This window comes from Colletes latitarsis, chromosome 2, assembly GCF_051014445.1.
Source record: "Colletes latitarsis isolate SP2378_abdomen chromosome 2, iyColLati1, whole genome shotgun sequence".
Lineage (NCBI taxonomy): Eukaryota > Metazoa > Arthropoda > Insecta > Hymenoptera > Colletidae > Colletes > Colletes latitarsis.
Window position 1 is genome coordinate 19,921,319 of NC_135135.1, and position 22,852 is coordinate 19,944,170.

The following is a 22,852-nucleotide window of genomic DNA, read 5'->3' on the forward strand; positions in this document are numbered from 1 at the left end:
GTCAAGACACTTCCCCTTTTTTCACCTCCCAAGTTCTAACTTAAGTAAAACCCTGTATGTTTTCAGTTTCCAAATTCATCGTGTGTTTCGTTTATTTCGTCACGTCCAAAGTAACGTCAGCGACGAGCAAACAACAAGTTTAAAGTACACTTTGCCGTATCATTGCGGTGCATAAATCCGGGCCGGGCAGTCCGTATCGCGTTCACCTGTCGAAAAGTTGACACTTTGATTGGGTCGAGTTATCGGAACCGACGTGCGCCTCGTTCCCATGACCTGAATTTAAACTCGGTCGGATTTCGTGCCTCCACCAAACGCGCGTCGTAATAATCGTTGTTTTCTGTTTCGTAATGATCCCTGTCGTTATCTGTCGCTTCTATCTGCCGTCGAAAGCATTGTTGTACGCAGATGGCCGCGTAACGCTTGTAATAAACGACACTGGAAAATCGAACGAATGACGAAACATTAAGCGAACGTTCGCGCCGGTTTTTCGAACCGGCTGCCATGTTGAAAAGAATCTGCGACTGGTAACAGAGAGAGAGAGACACACACACACACACAGGATCGATTTCCCGCGGAATTTCTGCGTAGGCAACGCTTGATGAATTCACTGGTGCAGTAACGAAGCGAATAGGGTAACTGGGTCAACCGATGCATCAACCAGCGACCTTTACGATTAGAAGATACCGAGACACCTCAAAGGCCAAATGTCCGCCGCGAATATGTAAATACCAGCGTCTGAATCCTGAAAAAGGACCGTGACTTTTAAGCCGGTATCCTCGTTACGAGGCGGAAACGTCGCGAATTTTTTGCGAGCAGAGTACGAACCCGCGCGATTCGAGATTTTAACGCTAGATTGCAGAGCGTATCTGCTGAACTTTGACATTTTTTAACGGTGAGAATAGCGTACAACACCGCGGAAATAAAATGTCTAATGTATTCGTGTTCGTCGAGTTTCAGTAAGGAAATCGTTACTTATCGACAGTCGATAAGAAAGAGCAATCGCTTTCGAACGAAACGATTCAATTTATTTATCGACGGAGGAAAGTATCGCAGAGTGTCCAGCAGGTTTTCGTAGATCGTAATCTTCCATTTTACAAAATTATAATCGATAGTCCGTCCCTTCGATTTCTCGATGCTTCTTTTTGTTATCGAGGTCGTCGTACAGGCTCGATAAGATTAAAAATCCGAGAGATTGCAATGAGAGGTACCAGATTACGCGATGCGCCTGGTCTCGTTCCAGCGTGTTTACAGAACCGTTGCAAAACTTTAAACAAATTACGCGTCTCTCTCGAAAAATACAAAGCGAAATTTATCTAACGCGAGCACACAGAAGATAAAAATTCCGTAAAGCGTAATAAATCTGTCGAGTTCCACTTCTGAATCTCCGCGAACCTACCAAATCGTACTGAAATAATATAAACAAAGTATCGTTAAGACTTATGTGACGCGTTGACTTAGTTACGATGTTTCAATTTTGACTGATTCGATTCTTATTGGTTCCCTTTACGTTCCACCTGAGGACCAATAAAGAATATATTTTTCCTGAATTCGATAGATAGTCAATTAGCTTTTAGACAGTGTTGACAAATAGATCGATAGAAAGTTCCACGATATTCATTCTTACTACCGGAACGTCCATTATCTATCGATCGAAGCAGCTGCTCGCGTAATACCATTTACGGCGGGGCGATCGTTTCGATAATCGGATACGGCGAGCGTAAAGTGTCGCTCGATAGTTGCGTTTGTCTACTCGCGGAACCTTATCAGCCCGTGTTATCGCTGATAAGGCGTGTAGGAAAGCGCGTGCCTTTCCAGGGAAATGTAGAGCAACGCTTTTTTCTGAAAAAAGAACGAAAAGGACGCGAGCAATGGCCGCTGTTTTCGAAGGCGTTATTTCTGCGCGCCGTGTCGCCTTTCGTGCGACTATAAAGCGTGACTCACGGCCTTAAGGGCCACCGGATGCATAAGGTATGATGCACGGTCATCTGAAATCTCGCCACGTTTGCTCGACTAGTTTAAGATCTAGGCTGTGGCAGAATTTAATGGAACTTCTGCGCCAGTGTTTCTCAAACTTTTCTGTCTATCGCTTGGACGATCCTCCATTCTATCAATAGATCGTATTTAATTATTGGAATCTAGCAAAATTGTTGTTCGAATGGCTTGTTTCGATATCGATAAAAAGATCAAAATGGCGTGGCGCCCTCTGCAGTCTCGAATAAAAGTTTTAGACTCGCTCGTCGATCGACTTCTAGTTTTCATTTCTGAATTTATTGAGAAAGAGTCAGTGTTATTAGACCTGAGTTAAGCCAAGCACTTGAAAGTATAACTTAAATCAAGTATTATTTAGTTTAGTTTTTGCTGTATTTTCAATTATTTCTAACCATAACCTCAAAACGAGTTAATCGATTCATGTCGTTCGGTTCAGGGGAAAAGAAATCAATGTTCTGGAAATACGTTCGACGATATATCTTAACAGAGATTATATAGAGTGGTCAATTCCATTACAGAATCATCGACATGAATGATTTTGTCATTCGATGCTTCGAAACTTCAATATGTTACATAAGTAAGACATGAAATTTTTCGACGAAATTAAAAAATTTCAAATCGTTCTAGAAAAATTATTTTCAGTTGCGGGGGTCAATTGCAATCATTTTTAGTGAATAGGCATACCCCCGAAATCCTACGCATTTTCGAGAAAAAAATTCGAATAGGTGGGCAAATTTTTCGACGAAATTGAAAAGTTTCAAATCATTCTAGAAAAATTATTTTCAGTTGCGGGAGTCAATTGCAATTATTTTTGGTCAATAGACAAACCCCCGAAATCCTACTCATTTTCGAGAAAAAAATTCGAATAGGTGGGCAAATTTTTCGACGAAATTGAAAAGTTTCAAATCGTTCTAGAAAAATTATTTTCGATTGCGGGAGTCAATTGCAATTATTTTTGGTCAATAGACATATCCCCGAAATCCTACGCATTTTCGAGAAAAAAATTCGAATAGATGGGGAAATTTTTCGACAAAATTGAAAAGTTTCAAATCATTTTAGAAAAATTATTTTCGATTGCGGGAGTCAATTGCAATCATTTTTGGTCAATAGACATATCCCCGAAATCCTACGCATTTTCGAGAAAAAAATTCGAATAGATGGGGAAATTTTTCGACAAAATTGAAAAGTTTCAAATCGTTTTAGAAAAATTATTTTCGATTGCGGGAGTCAATTGCAATCATTTTTGGTCAATAGACATATCCCCGAAATCCTACGCATTTTCGAGAAAAAAATTCGAATAGATGGGGAAATTTTTCGACAAAATTGAAAAGTTTCAAATCGTTCTAGAAAAATTATTTTCGATTGCGGGAGTCAATTGCAATTATTTTTGGTCAATAGGCATACCCCCGAAATCCTACGCATTTTCGAGAAAAAAATTCGAATAGGTGGGCAAATTTTTCGACGAAATTGAAAAGTTTCAAATCGTTCTAGAAAAATTATTTTCGATTGCGGGAGTCAATTGCAATCATTTTTGGTCAATAGACATATCCCCGAAGTCCTACGCATTTTCGAGAAAAAAATTCTTTACCGAAAATATAATATGTGAAACACATGTCCATCGCTAAAGTTTAAGTTTTCAATGGCGACTAGGTCAACGACATATTATTTCTTATTTATCGTCACGTGCATAGGTAAGAAACAAGTACCCTGATTTTCAGTAATCGGACGATCGATAGTCTGAAAATCGAATTGCTTTGAGACGTATGCACCATTTGCAGGAGTGTGTCGCTAGGTTATCGATTAGGTGAAGGCTAAAAGTAGCACACTTGAAATTAAGAAGTTGAAGCGATAGAAAAGTCACCAGAAGTTGCGTTGAAACTGTAGCTCGGTTATCAGACGTTCTTTCATTAATTTTTTATTTTCTGAAATATTCTATACAGTGTTTAGTTCGAAAAAAGTCTACTTAAAAAAAGGTAACTAGCGTCTCATCTAAAATATACGACATAAACATAATTATTAATTCATTTTTGTCTTCCATGCTGGTTAGTAATTGAAATGGAATCGTTACAATAGTCAAATTTTTCGAAAAACAAATTGCTCTCTGAGTAATGGCTCCGAGTGCGTGCGTTGTTCGTCTGGAGGTCCCCCGTCACATGATAAACAGGAAAAAAATAAAAATATAAATTATCATACGAATGTAACCTTCGTAATAAAAAGATCATTGCTATCGTCGAACCCACCACGAATTAAACAATAAACCCAATAGCGAGAAGTTATAGAAATATAAAAAAAATCGTTTAACCCTTTAACCTCAAACTTATGGTCAAGTATACTACATCGTACGAGTCTGTGACTTCATTGTTTTCACGAGACACAGACACAAAATATTTTGTCTGCGTTCATTGCAGCTTACCGGTTTACTGTTTATAGAAACCGAGCATGTGTACGTCATAGTAATTTAATAACGTGCCCGACTGACGTCAAACAAGATTAAAGTAAGAATTTTTGTACGGTTGGTCGTCAAAGTTAACAAAAATAGAATTTTAAGACTCGTAGTCGATATTATTTATTTCTGAATAGACTACATACATCTTATTATTATTATCTCAAAAAATACTAGTAATCTGCGTAACATCTTAAATATGTGCATCGAACTAAAATGACGGCGCCACCGTCGTCCCAGATTCCCCAATTAATTTGAGGTTAACCAATCATTGTTTTGCTCGAACAACGCGATCGAATTCAAGTCGATAGTGAGTTAAAGGCACACGGCGAAGTGACGGATCAAATTGGTCGATGTGGCGTGTAAGAGTCGTGTAAAAGCGACCATCGGCGTCTCGATGTGGTCGCGGTGGTGGATAGAAACATCGGTACAAAGGGAATCGCGCGACCATTAACGCGAAAATATATTGTGCGGTCGTACAAAGCCAGCGGTGGACGATCGGAGATAGCTTTTGTATTCAATGGACGTCTTGGAAGGAGATGCGAAGGCGTTGAATACTGATGTCGTTCGCGTCGACAAAGACCTCTTCAAGGTCGGGGTCGCTACTCGACACTTGTACACCTTCTTGCCTTCTCTCGAGTAACTGATCATCCGATGCATCCTCGTTGCACCGTTAAACGCGATGCAACGACGCGTTCGCGTGTGCAGCCTCGAAACAAAACTGATTGTCTAGCGTCTTTTCGTTCGATAACGTTCCATGAAAAATAAGTAAAATTTTAGGTTATGTAGTTTACTATGTAATTTACAGTGCTCTGACATCGAAATTTCAGTCTTGTAGGCCTGGAAAATCTCGAAATTAATTCTCTGTAGGCGAGATTAACTTTAGAGCAGATACGAGCGTTATCGAGTTAAGTTTAGAAAGAATTCTTGTATCGAATCGTGACGTGTAATCGGGATACCGTATCTATCGTTATTGTTAATACCGTCACGTTGTCCTAACAGGAAAATGCTGATTTGATCCGTCGAAGAAATTAATAATTTAATTTTATAGATGCATTCGACGGTAACTCTTAAATACTGCGAATTGAGTTCGATATAGTTTCAGAGATGAATCAGTTTACACCATTTTTATAACCTTTCTTACTGTGCTCCGATAATATGCATGATAAATTCGAATGACAAGTCCAATAAAGAGTAACGGTCGTCCCGTTTTAGCCAAGATTTTTCATTTGTTTATATTCGCCATTTGCTCGATGGGAATCTTAATTTTGCGGTTTCTCGGACCACCGAACATGCACAGGTGTTTGACCCTAACTGACCTTACCTGTCCATGCTCCGCGGCGGGTCAGGTAAGAGGCCAATTTAAAATCTTGCGTGCACCTGTTCGTGGAACAGCTACGAGATAACAGATTTCCGAATAAATCCGAGGCAACGCGACGTCCGTTTTCTTAATTCGTTTCCGCGCGGAATTAAAATGTATCGCGCAGTCGTGGCTTGGGAATCCACGAACGACCGCGAGGTCGAGATTTATTCGAATTCATCGTCCATCTTGCATCCACGAAAGTACTTAAATCGCCATTAAAGCATCTTTTGACGATGATTCGTGTAACCCAGACTGAGGGTTGATTTTTCTTGCTCCAAACTATACATTTGGTACACAGTCTTCCTCGCGGGAATAAAACAAAGATAAGATCCTGCGTGTACTGCTCCATCGAAAACAAACATTCAAGGAACACGTACAAAGTGTGTACGAACGTTTATCTAAATACGAATCCGCGTAATACGAGACCGTGCAACTCGAGGACTCTCGGGATTACTCATCGTCAGAGACGGGCAAAGTACTTTTTCACATGCAAGTTTTTAACGTATACAAATTCTTTCGCGTCAATTTGTCCGAATAATTGAACAAAAATTTCGAATAACTATTATCTGGGACATAACCTCTTCCGAACTTCCACGCCGCGATCGTGCAAGTTCAGGTTCCCAACAGTGTGACTAATCACGCGATAACATATCGCGGAACAACTCATAGAAAAGCGAGAATTTGCATCTTTGTTTTCAGAGGAAAAGTTTGTGGAATCTATCGTCTCCCGTACTCGTCGCCAGAGGGATTGTTCCTCTCGCAAGCGTTCGATCGATCTTCCATCTGTATTATACAGGGTGTTCAGCCACACCTCGGAAAAATTTTAATGGGAGATTCTAGAGATCAAAATAAGACGAAAATCAAGAATCCTAATTTGTTGATGGAGGCTTCGTTAAAAAGTTATTAACGTTTAAAATTTCACATCTTCTTGAATTTTTTTCTAGAAAGTGGGTAGGATTTCGAGGGTATGTCTAATGACCAAAATTGATTGTAATTGACCCTCGCAACCGAAAATAATTTTTCCAACAGGATTTGAAATTTTTTAATTTTGTCGAAAAATTTTAGACCTACTCGAATTTTTTTCTCGAAAATGCGCAAGATTTCGTGGTTATGTCTATTCACCAAAAATGATTGTAATTGATCCCCGCAACCGAAAATAATTTTTTCAAAACGGTTTGAAATTTTTTAATTTTGTCGAAAAATTTTAGAACTTCTCGAATTTTTTTCTCGAAAGTGGGTAGGATTTCGAGGGTATGTCTAATGACTAAAAGTGATTGTAATTGATCCCCGCAACCGAAAATAATTTTTTCAAAACGGTTTGAAATTTTTTAATTTTGTCGAAAAATTTTAGAACTTCTCGAATTTTTTTCTCGAAATTGGGTAGGATTTCGAGGGTATGTCTAATGACCAAAATTGATTGTAATTGACCCTTGCAACCGAAAATAATTTTTCCAACAGGATTTGAAATTTTTTAATTTTGTCGAAAAATTTTAGACTTACTCGAATTTTTTTCTCGAAAATGCGCAAGATTTCGTGGTTATGTCTATTCACCAAAAATGATTGTAATTGATCCCCGCAACCGAAAATAATTTTTTCAAAACGGTTTGAAATTTTTTAATTTTGTCGAAAAATTTTAGAACTTCTCGAATTTTGTTCTCGAAAATGCGCAAGATTTCGTGGGTATATCTATTCACCAAAAATGATTGTAATTGATCCCCGCAACCGAAAATAATTTTTTCAAAACGGTTTGAAATTTTTTAATTTTGTCGAAAAATTTTAGAACTTCTCGAATTTTTTTCTCGAAAGTGGGTAGGATTTCGAGGGTATGTCTAATGACTAAAAATGATTGTAATTGACCCCCGCAACCGAAAATAATTTTTCCAGAATGATTTGAAATTTTCGAATTTAATAGTTAATAACTTTTTAACGAAGCCTCCATCAATAAATTGATACACTTGATTTTCGTTTTATTTTGGCCTCTAGAATTTTTCCCAGGGGTGGCCGAACACTCTGTATACGCTTCTCGATCGACTCTCAATATTCCTGTCTAAGGCAGGGCCTGTTAGGATTGCCTTATTAATAATTGGGTTTAAGTTAAACAAAAATTCTCTTTTAGTCCCCAATATTTAAAATTGTAATTATTAATTTGACCAGTAAACATAGGGAGAATTTTTCCCGATCGACGAAGATTTATTCCTTCTACTATTGTTTACGTTTTAGACGCCAGAGGATCGCTGACCTACGGCCTCTTACGATGCAAAACGCGCGTTGCAATCAGTCAGAGACGTCGCGGCAAAAAAGCATCGATAAAGCGAGAAGTAGTGAGTCACGTTGAGAAAAAAAAAGAAAAAGAAAAAGTCAAAGGCTGAGTCAACAGCTCCGGAAGTAGTTCCCTTTATGCGCGCGTCGATTTCACAAAGATGAGCGCATATCGAGGTAAGCCAAGACCGATCCAAACGCGTATCGAACCATTTTTATTTTTCTTTCTCGTCTGTCGATAAGGCGCGCGTTCTGATTACGAGTCGATATAAAATGCAAACGAGGGTTATCGAGTATGTTAGAGGTGACATCATTAGAGATGCGTCGCGCATAATCGGTCGAGGATGTCGAAAGGAAAACGATGGATCTTTCAAATGACACCGTCTCTTGTGTCACAGTACTGTCGTAGTTCCTTATCGTTACGGAAACACAAGTTCGCTATGTATTATTCATAGTCTAATATTAATATTCATTTATCGCGGGGGCATCGCGAGTCGGGGCGATTCCATGACTCAACGATTCCGCGCGAGTCGAAAAATACAATCGAGAAACTAGATTATCTTCTCTTCGTTGACATAATTTTTAACGGGCTCGATCGCGTAACGTCACGTGCGCCATTTATTGATCTCGAATCCGTAACATGCAATTACGGCGAGTCGTATTAATTTCAGAATCTTCGAGTTTTAAAAATGTCCCAAACGAAGAACTGGAAAGTACTGGAAACTTGCATTTCATTAATGTTACAAACTGACCTAATTTGGATATAATATTATCTTGAAAATTACCCGTAATCTATGCAGCATAATGAAGCGTAAGTCACCAATTGCGTATCGAAGGTTCCTCGAGAATTTAAATGCGAAATAAATTAGGAAAACAATAATATCCAGAATGTTTCATTATTTTCAGATCGTTAATTAGGTAGATCGAATATTCACCTGTAAGGAGTCTCGTTTTCCTCTGCAAATAAATATGGTAGTAATTTGAATTTCGTCCTCAAGGTATTCTGATATTAGAATTATTATTACAATTTCAATTTTTATGTGTTATTGCCTGTGTGTTCGTGTAGAGAACTCAAAATGTTATTCTAGCTTCAGATAATCCAGAACAAAAGCGTTGGAACAATGGCTGGAGATCGAGACAAGCAGGAAAGCTTCCGCGACAACGGGACAATTGCATCTTTGCCAAACTCGTACCTTCTGACGTCACGCGTCTCGCATATCATCAATGGTAACGCAACCAGACATTTCTCCAGTCGCGATTCGTGTTTGCGCAACGACGCGAGCCCGATTCCGCGACTAATTAATCGTTCGAGGCACGTCGTGTAATGATCAGCTGCGATTAGTAATTGTAATAAGCCGTTGCCAAGATCGTTGCTATCTTTGCATCGACAAGTACCTTCCGTAAAGCTCGATAAGACGCGGAAGGTGCTCGAACCGATCGACAGCCGCATTTACGAGACAATCGACGGTTTTCCAACGCCTTAAAATTCGAATCGGTTTTCACTCTCTTCAACGCGAGTTTTCCAAGCGCAAGAATCGATTCTATATGTTATTTATTTTATCGTAACAATTTCACGATCGTTATCTTTGTTAATTCTGTGTTTCTCTGGTAACTCGAGTCTATGAATATATTTCGTGCAAACGTTTCGTGAGAACCACGGAAAACAATTCGTTTTTATGATCGTGATTCCCAAAGTTAACTAGTAATTAATTCGTATGTACAAAGGACCCTTTGTACGAACGATAATTTTAGCCATTCATACCGCGCGATTCGCGTGGATCGTTCTTTGTTTCATCTGGCGCGACACTCTGTTCCTTAAACTATCAAGAATCAAACACGTGATGGACATGCAACTCCATCGTGTCCATCGAACGCTATCTTCTCATCGTGAGACTTGATATTATTATGAAACATTTAATTGCAACGGAATTTGGTATTGCAATTATTCTTAATACATGCCTGGAGCACTGCAACGAATTTACAAATTCACGTATCACCGATACGATAATAAAATTGTAACTAAAATAAATGAAAACTATCCAGCAAAGTGAAGTCGTTCGAATCGACTTTTTAAAAGCCACAATGGGGCTGTAAAATTTCTCAACGTTGAAATATCCAGAACAGTCATTTTGCTCGATGGTCCTCTTCGTTGCAAGGTACTCGAAGCGAAGCGTTTTTTTCTTTTGCACGATTTTGTCGAAAGCCAGAGACGATGGAAAAATTTACTGTTGGCAAGGTGCCAAGAGCCATCGATTCTCCCGCATCTCTTTCTCTCGCTGGCTGGATCATACTAGGAAATGGTAAATAATGTATGTGCCTCGACACGGAAATACACACAGCGTAAGATCGCGAATGTTGGCCTTCGTCGTGCACGATCCGCAGTCTGTACACGATTTAACCGTCATCGGAATATTAACGATCGAACGATAGATATTCTCATCGTTGCTCGATCCAGCGATCGTTCGCTCTTTTACGTATCCACTTGTCCCTCCCGCTCGACGCTCGTCTCTCTTTCTTTCTCTCGAAAGTTATTCTCCCCTCGATCGAGATTTAATCGACTCGTTCAATTAGTCCCCCAACGATACTCCTAGCATGATTTATAAACCTAACGATGGCTTTTAGAACGTTTCTTTGCATTGTTGTTAAAATACTTTGTACATTTTATTTAATTTCGATAGAATCTTAGAGAGATCAAGCAACAAACTAGTGCAGTAAGGCTTACTAGCAGGCCCTGCTTTAGACAACTTGGGATTTTTTTTTTGTCCTTTTTTCCTAGTTATTTTGCAGTACCTTGGGCTGTGCCCTATAACCTGCACTTAAAGTGAATGGTTAGTGTCTGAAGACTTTTAGGTTGGGTGGTTTTATTGTGTTAATTTCGTGTTTTTGGGTCGAGGGAAAAGTTTCAAAAACCTCGTTTACAGCAACTTGGGAAGTTGTTCGAGGAGTGTATATATGTATAGTAATCGAGGGGTTGGTCGAGCACTTGTGAGAGCGCGAGCCCTCTGGTGGCGAGCATGGGAGGCACACGCTACTTTCGAAAACGATTAGATTTTTTAAACAATCTTAATGAATTGTTATTTCTCCAAAATATGTAAGTTTAAGGGTACAACATTTGTTGCAAAGAATCAGTTGTGTGAAGTGTACGTGCGAATACTGTTATCTTTTTATCGATTACAAAATTCAATGATCATCGATAGAGCTAAATGTGGAGGCTTGTATATATCTAGGGGCACTTTTTGGGCAATTAACGCGTGTTCGATCCGGTAATTTCGCTGGTCGAACACGTGTAAAACCACCACCTGTCGTTTTTCAAGCCTCGCTGGAACACGTCGCGACGTTCGAACGTGGTTGGTGCCTGTTTGACTTGGCACGATGCCCGCGGACATAAATTCGTGTCAATTACGGGCCAGATCGCTCGGACAAAGTATTACGTGTTCAGTGACATATCACGATTACATTGCGATGGCACAGGACCGTAATAATTATTTCAATGAATTAGCTTACCCGTCGACGCGATCGCGTTTCTGCTCGAACAATCGATTATGTTTCACGCGTCAACGATCCTATCTCTACTTATAGAAATTTTCTATTTCCGAACAGACGTGTAATTTGTTTAATAATAAATACGATGACGTCGATGGCGAAGTGGTACCTCGAATAAAAATAATTCGTCGTTCGTTACTTTCCTTCGAACAAGAGTAAAAATAAAAGGACCGTACTGTTTATTCGAAAGCAAGAAACAATTTTTAATTACTTATTTGAGAATAAATAAATCGTAAGTAGATATTATCAACAGCAATTTGTTCGTAGTTTAACACATTGTCTCAAGGTTTTTACTAAATGAGGCCAAAATAAGGCGAAAATCGAGAATATCAATTTATTAATTGAGGTTTTGTTAAAAAGTTATTAAAAAATTTCAAATCATTCTGAAAAAATTATTCTTGGTTACAGGGGTCAATTACGAGTATTTTTGGTGAATAGACATACCCCTGAAATCGTATCCACTTTCGAGAAAAAAATTCGAGTAGATGTGGAATTTGTCGATAAAATTAAAAAATTTTAAATCGTTCTAGAAAAATTATTTTCAGTTGCAGGGGTTAATTGCAATCATTTTTGGCCAATAGACATACTCCCGAAATCCTATCCACTTTCGAGAAAAAAATTCGAGTGGATGTGAAATTTTTCGACAAAATAAAAAAATTTCAAATCGTTTTAAAAAAATTATTTTTAGTAGCAGGGATCAATTACAATCATTTTTGATCATTAGACATATCCCCGAAATCCCACCCACTTTTGAGAAAAAAATTCGAGTAGATGTGGAATTTGTCGACAAAATAAAAAAATTTCAAATCGTTCTAAAAAAATTATTTTTAGTTACAGGGGTTAATTACAATAATTTTTGGTGATTAGACCTATCCTCGAAATCCTATCCACTTTCGAGAAAAAAATTCAAATAGGTGTGAAATTTTTCGACAAAATAAAAAAATTTCAAATCGGTTTAAAAAAATTATTTTTAGTTGCAGGGGTTAATTACAATAATTTTTGGTGAATAAACCTACCCTCGAAATCCTATCCATTTCCTAGAAAAAAATTCAATACGAGCAGAACTTTAGACGTTAATAACTTTTTAACGAAGCCTCCATCAACAAATTAGTATTCTTGATTTTCGTCTTATTTTGGCCACTAGAATCTCCCATTAAAATTTTTCCCAGGGGTGGTTGAATACCCTGTATTTTCTACGTTTTGATTTAATTCGAATTGAAATTGAAAAAGAAGCGTACTGCTTTAAAAAATCCCTCGAATTGTTAGAAATTTTAAAACAGTTTGATTGAAATTTTTATTCGCTAGGGAGAGCTTGCAATTTAATTAAAAAATGTCGCTTGTAATCGGTCTGCACAAAGGGGGTGAACTATGAGCGCGCTGCAGCATGTCTGATTGAAGCAAGTATGATTCTACTGCCTACGTTCCTGACTCTTACTACTTGGAACGAGCATTTAGTCCAGTTTCTACTGACTCGACTCGACAATATCGTCAGTCTATCAGAATTTCGTATATTTTCTCAAACTTTACTCTGTTATTGTTATAACAAAAAGTTCCCAGCGACTCTTATTTATTTCTTCGAATTAAATCGCGACAAAGTTCCTATCCGACACGGTAATTTCCGCTATCTTCGAGGCTCTCGAAGACATTGTACGAGTCATTAGATGCACTTCTAGTAAATTACGTGTAATTTGAACCGTTAAATAATCGCGATGAAGACGCTTTTAGCTGAAATATTGGATGATTCTATAATCAAAGTTTTCTCGCCGAGCGATACAGAGACTTCTTGTTTATCAGTTAAATAAAATTCCAGTCTAAAAATAGAGATCGTAATGATATTGACGAAAATTCGCAATTCTTAATGTGTAAAAGTTAAATCGTTTTCTCGATGCAGAAACACTGTTCCGCGAAACAAAGGGAATTTTAATTCATAGTTGCGCGCGGTCGACGCTTAAAAACATCGTAAAAACTCGAGACGGAATAATTATAGCGCGTCGGTATTCATAGTAAGCGGAGTGCAGTATCTTATTAGCTTTTTTCACGATGAAAACAATCGATCGATCGTCGAAACTTTCCTTCGATGTCAGTGTCGTTAATCTCGAACAAAGACGAGGCGTAATTAAGGTTGCGAGGTCTCTTTGGGTTTTCACGTACCGCGAACCTCGCTGATAAAAATGTTCGCGTTTGTGTTTACCTGTACAGATAATTACGACGTTATCGTTCGTCGAGATTGCCCGACTCGAAGCGTACGAAACACGCTTTTTAGAAGCGTGATTCCGATGACTGTCGTTCAGACTAGGTGCAATTAGCGGCTCCACCTAAATCTACGTACGTGTTTTTAGAAAATCGACTTTTTAGAATTTTCTGAACGTTGGAACATCTAAAACAATGACACGTAATTGCTTTGCAGAACTCTGGACAGTCATCGAGAAGCTCTTGCGACCTTCTAAAATTCTGTAAGATGAATTCTGCGATTCGTAGAATTTTCGTGAGTCATTTGGCGATCTTCAGAGTTAGCTCTAAGAAGCGTTGAAAATCTTATCACATTTTGTAAAAAGATCGACCTGTCGTTTGATTGGGAAAAAATAGTTGAAACTGAGTGAAATTATCTTATCTTACGTACAAGTTCTTATTCGGTAATTTTGTGCAAAAATCCCATCGTCAATATTGACATTCTCACACCTTAGCGTTAATAGCAACGTTTAATCTCGATTTCTACGGGTTTTCAGTCCGATGGAAGTTTCGAAGTCGAATCGATCTCGGTTTTCCACTCAGATCGATCTTCGCGATACTCCGAACGATCGCTCCGCGAGACGGGGTCGGGTTTAGCTTCGATTTCGGTCTCGATCGCGGTTAGTTTCGATACCTCGCGCTCGAACCGCTACTTTTCAATGAATCGAAGGTCAGGAACGAGTCAGCGCGCGTACCTGAACTTTGTCAGCGAAGGTAGCCAGTGACGTCACATAGTCCAACCTTATGTCATTACGTCGGGAACCGGTCTCGCTGTTTCTGCATTACACTCCGCATACCAGCGTCGATACGTCGAATATAGAAAATTAGTTATGCGACATTCTTTTCATTCTAGCGTTCTTCTCTTCTGACGGTGTTTTCGTTCAATTTGCAAATGATGTTGCACAACTGCGATCAATGTGAATAAAAAAGATACTCTCAACGTTAGAATCGAGAGGACAATGAATCGCTTCGATTAATATTTATCGAACGTAGCTTCTGAAATTCCAGCGTCCACTATTCAACAATAACAGTTATCATTTGGAAAAACGGTTGGATCGAGTTTGAACTTTTCTTTGGGCTCTGTTTAAGAATTGGACTGATTTAGGTTGTTACTCTTTTTATTATGCATATTTAAAAGTGCACGTATGTTCTGAGGAGGGTTTTAAACAAATCTCAGAGAGAATTGAATATTACATAAATACTCTTATCTTTTTTAAGAAAGAGAAAATGAAACGTGATGGTTTTCCATAGATTTGATGACCCAGTAAAAAATGGCGGTTTTCTTCTCAGGCAGCGTAGCGAAATTGGAAAACCGGTGTTCGAATCGAGCGAAAATCAATGTACGAGGAACGTGAATCGCGTCGAAGATAGTTCGGTATCCATCGTAATCTGTATATCAGTGTCATAGAGATAAAACGTTTCCTCTGGAATGTTGCTCGCAATTGTCAAAAGAACACGTACCATTAATACGCTCGCGTAGATATTACTCACTCGCGTATGACACACTGCAGACACGGTGGATTTCGCGCGAATCAATTTCCCCCCGAGAATCGGCCTCCGCGGCAGCCATTTTCCGTCGCTGGGATACTTGTTGCGTCCGAAGCGTCCAATTTTCTCGGAACAGCCGCGAAAACGCTTCCGATTGCGCAACAGACGCATTCGCGATCCTCTCAGGGAACTCGAGAGACCCGAAATGGGTACTCGTTTGACCGGTATAACGCTTTACTTTTTGCAATCTGTACTCTCGGTTCGTCCAACTCTCGATCCTCGAACCGAATTCATCAAAATTTCTATCGATCGTCTAGCAACCATCTTGTACTATTATTTAGGAAATTAACAAGCAACCATCTTTGTACTTCTCTAGGAAATCCTTGGGGAAGCCATAAATCAATAAAAATTGTCTAATAGATTCGTAACAATCGAGTAAATCAAAGTATTATTTACTAATAGCATTCTTCGTCGAGGGATCATCTAACAAAAATTTGTCCCGTGTTTGTAGGTTTGAAAATGTTTGAAGTAGAATGGTACGTTCCTCCGAGTGTATGGAAGCCACCGTACATCTAACACGAAGTTTTCGAAAGACCAGTTACCTAATTTCAACGATGGACGACCCTTTTGAGCAGGTTTGATCGAAAACCAGCGGGTCCCTTTGCAAGACTGCGTTCATATAACAAAAAATTGCCTCGTGTTTGTAGGTTTGAAGACGTTTGAAGCAGAGTGCTACGTTTCCCCGAGTGTCTGGAAGCCACCGTACTCCTAACGCGAAGTTTCCGGAAGATAGATGACCCATTTGCTAACGTTTGAGCAGGTTTGATCGAAAACGAGCGGTTCCTTTGCAAGACTGCGTTCATATAACAAAAAATTGCCTCGTGTTTGTAGGTTTGAGGGAGTTTGAAGCAGAGTGCTACGTTTCCCCGAGTGTCTGGAAGCCATCATACTCCTAACGCGAAGTTTCCGGAAGATAGATGACCCATTTGCTAACGTTTGAACAGGTTTGATCGAAAACGAGCGGTTCCTTTGCGAGACTGCGTTCATATAACATAAAATTGCCCCGTGTTTGTAGGTTTGAAGCAGAGTGCTGTTTCCCCGAGTGTCTGGAAGCCACCGTACTCCTAACGCGAAGTTTCCGGAAGATAGATGACCCATTTGCTAACGTTTGAGCAGGTTTGATCGAAAACAAGAGGGTTCCTTTCCTTGTGTTCATATAACAAAAAATTGAAGCAGAGTGCTACGTTTCTCCGAGTTTCCGGAAGATAGATGACCCGTTTGCTAACGTTTGATCAGGTTTGAAGACTAGCTTACCATAGCCGCGGTCTGGGAGACGGCTGGGACCTCTTCCTCCGTCCTGGCGCACGAAACGACGACAAGGACCGCCAGCAGGACACTTCCGGTACACCTCCGGTTCGCCATGTTCGTCCCCGGTTTCCGTCGCGAGAGCACAAAGTCGGTGACACTGACTGCACACACGTGTTTCCCTGGCTCCGTTTCTCCGTAGATCGCAGGATGACGCGACGCGTCGGCCACGTGTCCTCTCGATCCCGATCCCGCGGACGATCCACACGGCGCGTCTCCTCCGTTCCTCGGACGGACTGATCCGCTCCTCCGCCGAAACCCCGAGCGTTTCGAAAGGCGCGGACACCGTCGGTTAGCCGCGCGCCAAGCAGGGTCAGTCCGAAACCTCGTTGCCACGACACTATCGATTTCGTGTTTTCCCCGCTGGTTATTTCTCCGGTGACGTCTCGCCAAACGGCCAAGGTGCCTCTGGACACGCACCAACGACGAACAACCGATCGTCTGGGTCTCGTCTCGTTCGCTCGACTCGGGCCAACGCCGATTCCCGAGTCGCCGGACGACTACGCGAAACGGGGAATTGTTTTCTTTTCTAAAAAATTTCGATCTCGATTTCGGAGGAACCGCACCGGGGAACAGACGTGGACGTAGAGGAACGAAAGAGTTGAGGCACGAGGATGGACGCGCGACCGTACGGGGAACTGGTACCGGTGTCTACCGCCACTCTGAATTACAATCAGTCTGCCACTGACTTTTATTGAGGCCTCCCACCACGCGGCCTGGCGACTTCCACCATCGGCGTCCGCGACTCCGTACAGTGCTACGCAAGTGTGGCCGCCTCTTGGAACTCGTATGTCCGTACCTCGCGGTACGGACTCTCCTCTAGCACCTGTACGATCCAGGATAACGGTCTTACAAGGAACCTTCGCGAACGGTCCGGCTTCGATTTTTATGAAACTTCGTACACTTGTAAAGCAGCGAAAAATAATCGACACGTATCTTTCTTTAGCCGCGGTAACTCGAGTTTAAGGGGTGAAACCACCCCTTGAAGTTTTGGCTCGAGACGGCTATCTCGAAAATGGAAAGACATACGAAAAAATTGTTAATGGGCGAGATTAATGCTTTCTTATGTACAATAACATGGTGTTAAAAAATTTAACAAAATGCGATTTGTTTATAACAAAAAAAAATTTGTTAACTTAATTTTTCATTTTATTGAAATTTTTATAATGATAGAAAATGACGAGCATTTTGTTCCTAATCCATTGGTATGTAACATTTTAAAATTGCCTCTTACAGTTTTGCAGATTTTTATGATTTACATCCACTATGGTAGTAGCTGTTCTAACTTTGATTTTAATGAAGCACTGTAGGCTTGCACTAAATTATACAATATAATTTTAAACAGAAAATAATTTTTCCAGAACGATTTGAAATTTTTTAATTTTGTCGAAAAATTTCACACTTTCTCGAATTTTTTTCTCCAAAGTGGGTAGGAATTTGAGGGTATGTCTAATGACCAAAAATGATTATAATTGACTCCTGCAACCGAAAATAATTTTTCCAGAACGATTTGAAATCTTTTTTTTTCGCTGAATTTAGGTACCTATCTCTCGTCGATTTTTCATAAATAGTCGTTTTTAGTTTTTAATAATTTTGTTTGACACCCTACAGAAAAATTGTCTAATACTTTTTTGTAGATGCCCATGGGTTCTGTTTTAGAAAAAAATTTCAATGAGATACCTTTACTATTGTAGGAGTTATGACCGTTTAAATATTGAACCACTTTTATGGGGGGTTTTACATTTTACGGACGGAAGAGTCGTGCGTGGATGGTCGAATTATGACACCAGTTCTGTCCACTGTCAAGAACGTGTGCGTAACATTGCGCACACGTGCTTGGACTAACTTCGTGGACAGTGGGTGTAGGAAATATCCTTGCGGTGCTGTGATTCGATTAGAATAGGGAAACGATGGCTACCGTTTGAATTACTGAAACGAACAGCGTTTGGGTTCCTTACAAGGACGCCTGGATGTCTAAAAAATATCAAAACTAAACAGAAGAATCCACGCGACTTTGAAGTCACCCCGTTACCTAAATTTTGAAATCTAATTTAACATTGTTATTACAGCGTCTTTCAATTTGCTGTTAATATTAAGTCAAATGTAACTTACGTTGCAGAGAGTCGAGCAAAAATACGAAAATACTACCTTGATATTAAAAATTTGATTTATATCCTGATGAGTAAACGACGTCAAAAGGAAGACGAACGCATAATTTATTCAAGAGTGTTTTCTCCTGCGTCAGAAAACAATGTATCTATGAAGATCATAAAAATTCTTTGTCGCTCCGCGATTGTATTTTATAAGATCGTGGAAAGGAAAAGTAATATTTCAGCTTTCAGGGCACGTTATATATTTGTATTTCGTAAGAGTCGATTTAAATTTTTTTCTCCAACGTCTCGACGCTTATTTTTAGGTGCTCTTCAGGAGCATTTGGTTTGCGGTTAAGTAGCCACGTGCATAGCTTTTTAAACGAGACTGTTAGATGAAAAAAAATGTTGTTTTTCGCATTCAGAATGGATTCTGCTACGGTAGATACTTTTAATTTTGCCGTGGATACGGTCGAGCGATTAAAAATTGAATAATTTTTGCTACGATACGGACTCTGGAATATTTTTATAGAGGATACGAACGCTTGTTGTACTTTTCCTACGGCGAAAGATTTTTTGGACGATGATTCGTAATTTTTACTGGCAAACGATAAGAATTTCCTCGGTTGGAAGATATCTTTATGATACTGTGACGAGGATGATTTTCGTGAATTATTATTGACATATTCATTTTTGGATATAGTTTGTTTACACTTTCCATGATTCATTACACAATTAGCATGTAATTAATAAGATTCACAAATTGCTATCCAAACGATGACGAAATGTTATTGTTTACCGTTTGACTACACTCGATTGTTCAGAGAAATGGATACATTATTTTAATCAATTATTTATTGTTCACGGTCGGAAACGAAAGTGTCGCAAAGACTGGCGCGTGCTTTCCACCGGAAGTGTTCTCAAAATAAAATTATACGCCAAATGTCTGATTCATTCCTGTTTATTGGTAAATGAATCAACGATCGACAAGTGACTCGTTGAAAAGATCGTTAAAATAACATCGTCGGGGACTATAATTCGCCTCAGATAACGTTTCTTCATTGCAGTCCTAAAAGTTGCAGTGCATTCCAAATGGTAATAACAGAAATTTAAAATGAATCATAAGAAATTCCTTCTGTTTGTTTACGACTAGAAAAGATGAGTACCATTTTTAAATCTCAGAGTCTAAACAACTAAAAAATACTGTCTTTTTTAAAGGATAAATTAAGTTTCTCATTTTCATAGAATTAAAATAAGATCCTTGCCCCGATAGCGTGTTAAAGAATTCTATAATATTTCAATAGACAGTACCGTGACAGAAATTCAACAGCTTCCATCAACTAAGATCCAACAACAAACATCGAATAGTTTTCCTCTTCGTGCTCATCCACGGTTATCTCGATCGTTGTCCCGATCGATTGCGGTTATCGTCGCGATACGCGTTTCCGTGTTTCATAATGGTGCACCGTATTGTTCCGTATATCTGTCTCGGAAACACGAAAAACGATTTTCCTTTTCAGCCACGAGTTCTTTGTTCGTATATTTTTTTACACGCAACATTGCTCTCAAGGGTATTAATCCCGCGAGCTGGTTCTCGAAAACATCGACGATCGTTGTTTTCTGCGGTGCATCTAACAATTCCGCGAATACCTCGTGCGTACCACGCCATGAATAAATGATCTAGCGGTGCCGAAATAGTCGAGTGTCTCTGAAAATAGTTTCAACGACGCAAACAATACACGGCTGTGGACACTCTTGTACCGTTTACTTTTCGCCCGTTGTCTCGCGTCACGAAAGTACCAAATAGCTAAGCTATAGAGCGTTCGTACTTTTATTTATGCAACACATAATACAAGGATGGTGTGCAGTAGATAATATATGTATAGTTTATATTTCAGAATGTGGATTGAAATAGGCGCGTCGGGTCCATTGCCTCCCGTATTCGCCGCCAGAGGGACCGTTTCTCTCGCAAGCGCTCGATCGACCTTCCATTAGTATATATACTCTTCTCAATTAGCTCTTGATGTCCCAGCGTCAGAGGCAGGGTCTACTAGGATTGCGTTTATTAATTAAATGAGTCTTCTCAGCGATCCTAAACAAAAAGAAAACGTGTTTAAAATAGAATCTTTAGATATACGTTTACTACGTGACCTTTAGAATACCTAATTTTAGAGTTACCCTGTACGGTTTATTGAACCGCATTGTAGTCAGATGATTTGCCTTCTCAGAGGCGCAGGGGTCTGCTTAGGATTGTATTTATTAATTAAACGAGTCTCTCAGCATTCCTAAACAAAAAGAAAACGCGTTTAAAGTAGAATCTTTAGATACACGTTTATGTGACCTTATGAATACCCAATTTTAGAGTTACCCTGTACGTTTATTGAACCGCATTGTAGTCAGATGATTTGTCCTCTCAGAGGCAGGGAGGGTCTGCTAGGATTGCGTTTATCAATTTAAATGAGTCTCTCAGCGATCCTAAACAGAAAGAAAACGTGTTTAAAGTAGAATCTTTAGATATACGTTTATGTGACCTTATGAATACCCAATTTTAGAGTTACTCTGTACGGTTTATTGAACCGCATTGTAATTAGACAATCATCTGCCCTCTCAGAGGCAGGGTCTGCTAGGATTGTGTTTATTAATTAAACGAGTCTCCTCAGCATTTCTAAACAAAAAGAAAACGTGTTTAAAGTATAGAATTTTTAGATATACGGTTTACGTGACCTTATGAATACCCAATTTTAGAGTTACCCTGTACGGTTTATTGAACTGCATTGTAGTCAGATGATTTGCCCCCTCAACCAGGAACCCACCCCAAGGCTCCTTGAAGTTCGAAAACTTTGACTTAAAGAGACAATGAACAATCGTACTTCATTATTCCTGCGTGGAACAATGGTCGTTGACGAATTCTGCGCGAACTTCACTGCTAGGGAGGATCCAAGGAAGTGGGGTCACACATGATACACTTGTGAATCACTCTTGGGGTTTTGAGTCTCTTTCCATTCCCAAGAATCCTTTTCGCGATGCCGACGACCGCAGGCTCGATTCTGAATCGGGATTGATGCACGAATTCCGAATGCAAATGAACCCCACTGTTGGAGAATGACTAACCAAGAAAACGATTTTAGTGAGTCTTGCTGGCGGTGTCTTGGTCAAAGCAGGTTGCAAAATAATTAAGAAAATGTCCAAAGACTGCCTGGAGCATTTCAAAAGAGTAACAAAGTCAGGTACTGTTTTTTAAGTCACCTTTGGCTATTGGAGTAAGTTCAAAATATATAAAATGTTTGCTTAATAAGATCGATTGGTTTGTTTTTAGATCGGTTGCTCCTTGCACGCCTGAAGACTCAAGAACTCGAGGAAACTCAGGAAGACTCAAGAACCAAACTCAGATACGCAAAATAGTTACATTAGATTTACTATAGTACTCCATTATAAAGTTTCCATAATCAAACGATTAATTGTAAAATATCGACAACTGTGTAAATTATAAGTAACCATCATGGCTGTGTACGTTCAACGACAAGACCGAGATTATTATAGTATCATAGCTCGTCTGATTTTTCCATTAATCGTTCAAAAATACTGCAGAACTAGATACACATGTACCTAGATTTCACCTAAAAACCTACAGATAAGTTCTATCATACAGAAATACTTAAATTACTGAAAATATGGCGGAAGATCATAGACCAAAATGGCGCACGCGAATCGTTCATCGAATAAGTTCCACAAAATTGGCGCTCGTTGCATAATCTAGTACGAGGCACATTGTAACTCTTTTCCAAGCGATTGTACGACAGATTAGCCGCAAAAAAAATTGTAAAACGTCTCGATGCGTTCTAAGGGGCCATTTTCTCTCCGCGCGAGAGGGGGGTCGGTTCCCAGAAATCGATTGTCCGCTAATTTCCGTGAGCCGACCAGCGAGTTTTGCGCGCGTCTTTTCATCGAGACGTTCCAGATGCGATTGACAAACCCGACCCGGCTGCATTTAAATAGGTTTAGGACCGAATTAATGCAAATGCATTCCGAGCCGATGCTGTCCCCGGGTCACGTGGGTCAGGGGAAAAAGGAGGCGTACGTCGG

General features: G+C 39.6%; 1 protein-coding gene and 2 long non-coding RNA genes across 8 annotated transcripts in view; 2 read left to right on the forward strand and 1 right to left on the reverse strand.

Moving 5' to 3' along the window:
- The window catches only part of LOC143349372 (matrix metalloproteinase-14-like), a 43,029-nt gene extending 25,271 nt beyond the window's left edge, over nucleotides 1-17,758 (reverse strand). For 3 of the 6 annotated variants that reach the window (XM_076780601.1, XM_076780610.1, XM_076780593.1), the window contains exon 1: nucleotides 16,629-17,757. In XM_076780601.1, the coding sequence (XP_076636716.1) occupies nucleotides 16,629-16,736 (108 nt within the window). In that variant the 5' untranslated portion in view covers nucleotides 16,737-17,757. Of the gene's footprint in view, nucleotides 1-16,628 lie in introns of all 6 variants that reach the window. The other 3 variants (XM_076780575.1, XM_076780584.1, XM_076780620.1) reach the window with 2 other exon arrangements.
- LOC143349559 (uncharacterized) lies at nucleotides 7,988-9,684 on the forward strand. Its single transcript, XR_013080945.1, has 4 exons — nucleotides 7,988-8,231; nucleotides 8,726-8,865; nucleotides 8,961-9,052; nucleotides 9,143-9,684. It is a non-coding gene; the product is annotated as an uncharacterized LOC143349559 (long non-coding RNA).
- Nucleotides 15,836-16,617, forward strand: LOC143349567 (uncharacterized). Its single transcript, XR_013080946.1, has 4 exons — nucleotides 15,836-15,949; nucleotides 16,022-16,134; nucleotides 16,206-16,318; nucleotides 16,390-16,617. It is a non-coding gene; the product is annotated as an uncharacterized LOC143349567 (long non-coding RNA).
- Nucleotides 17,759-22,852: the final 5,094 nt, after the last annotated feature.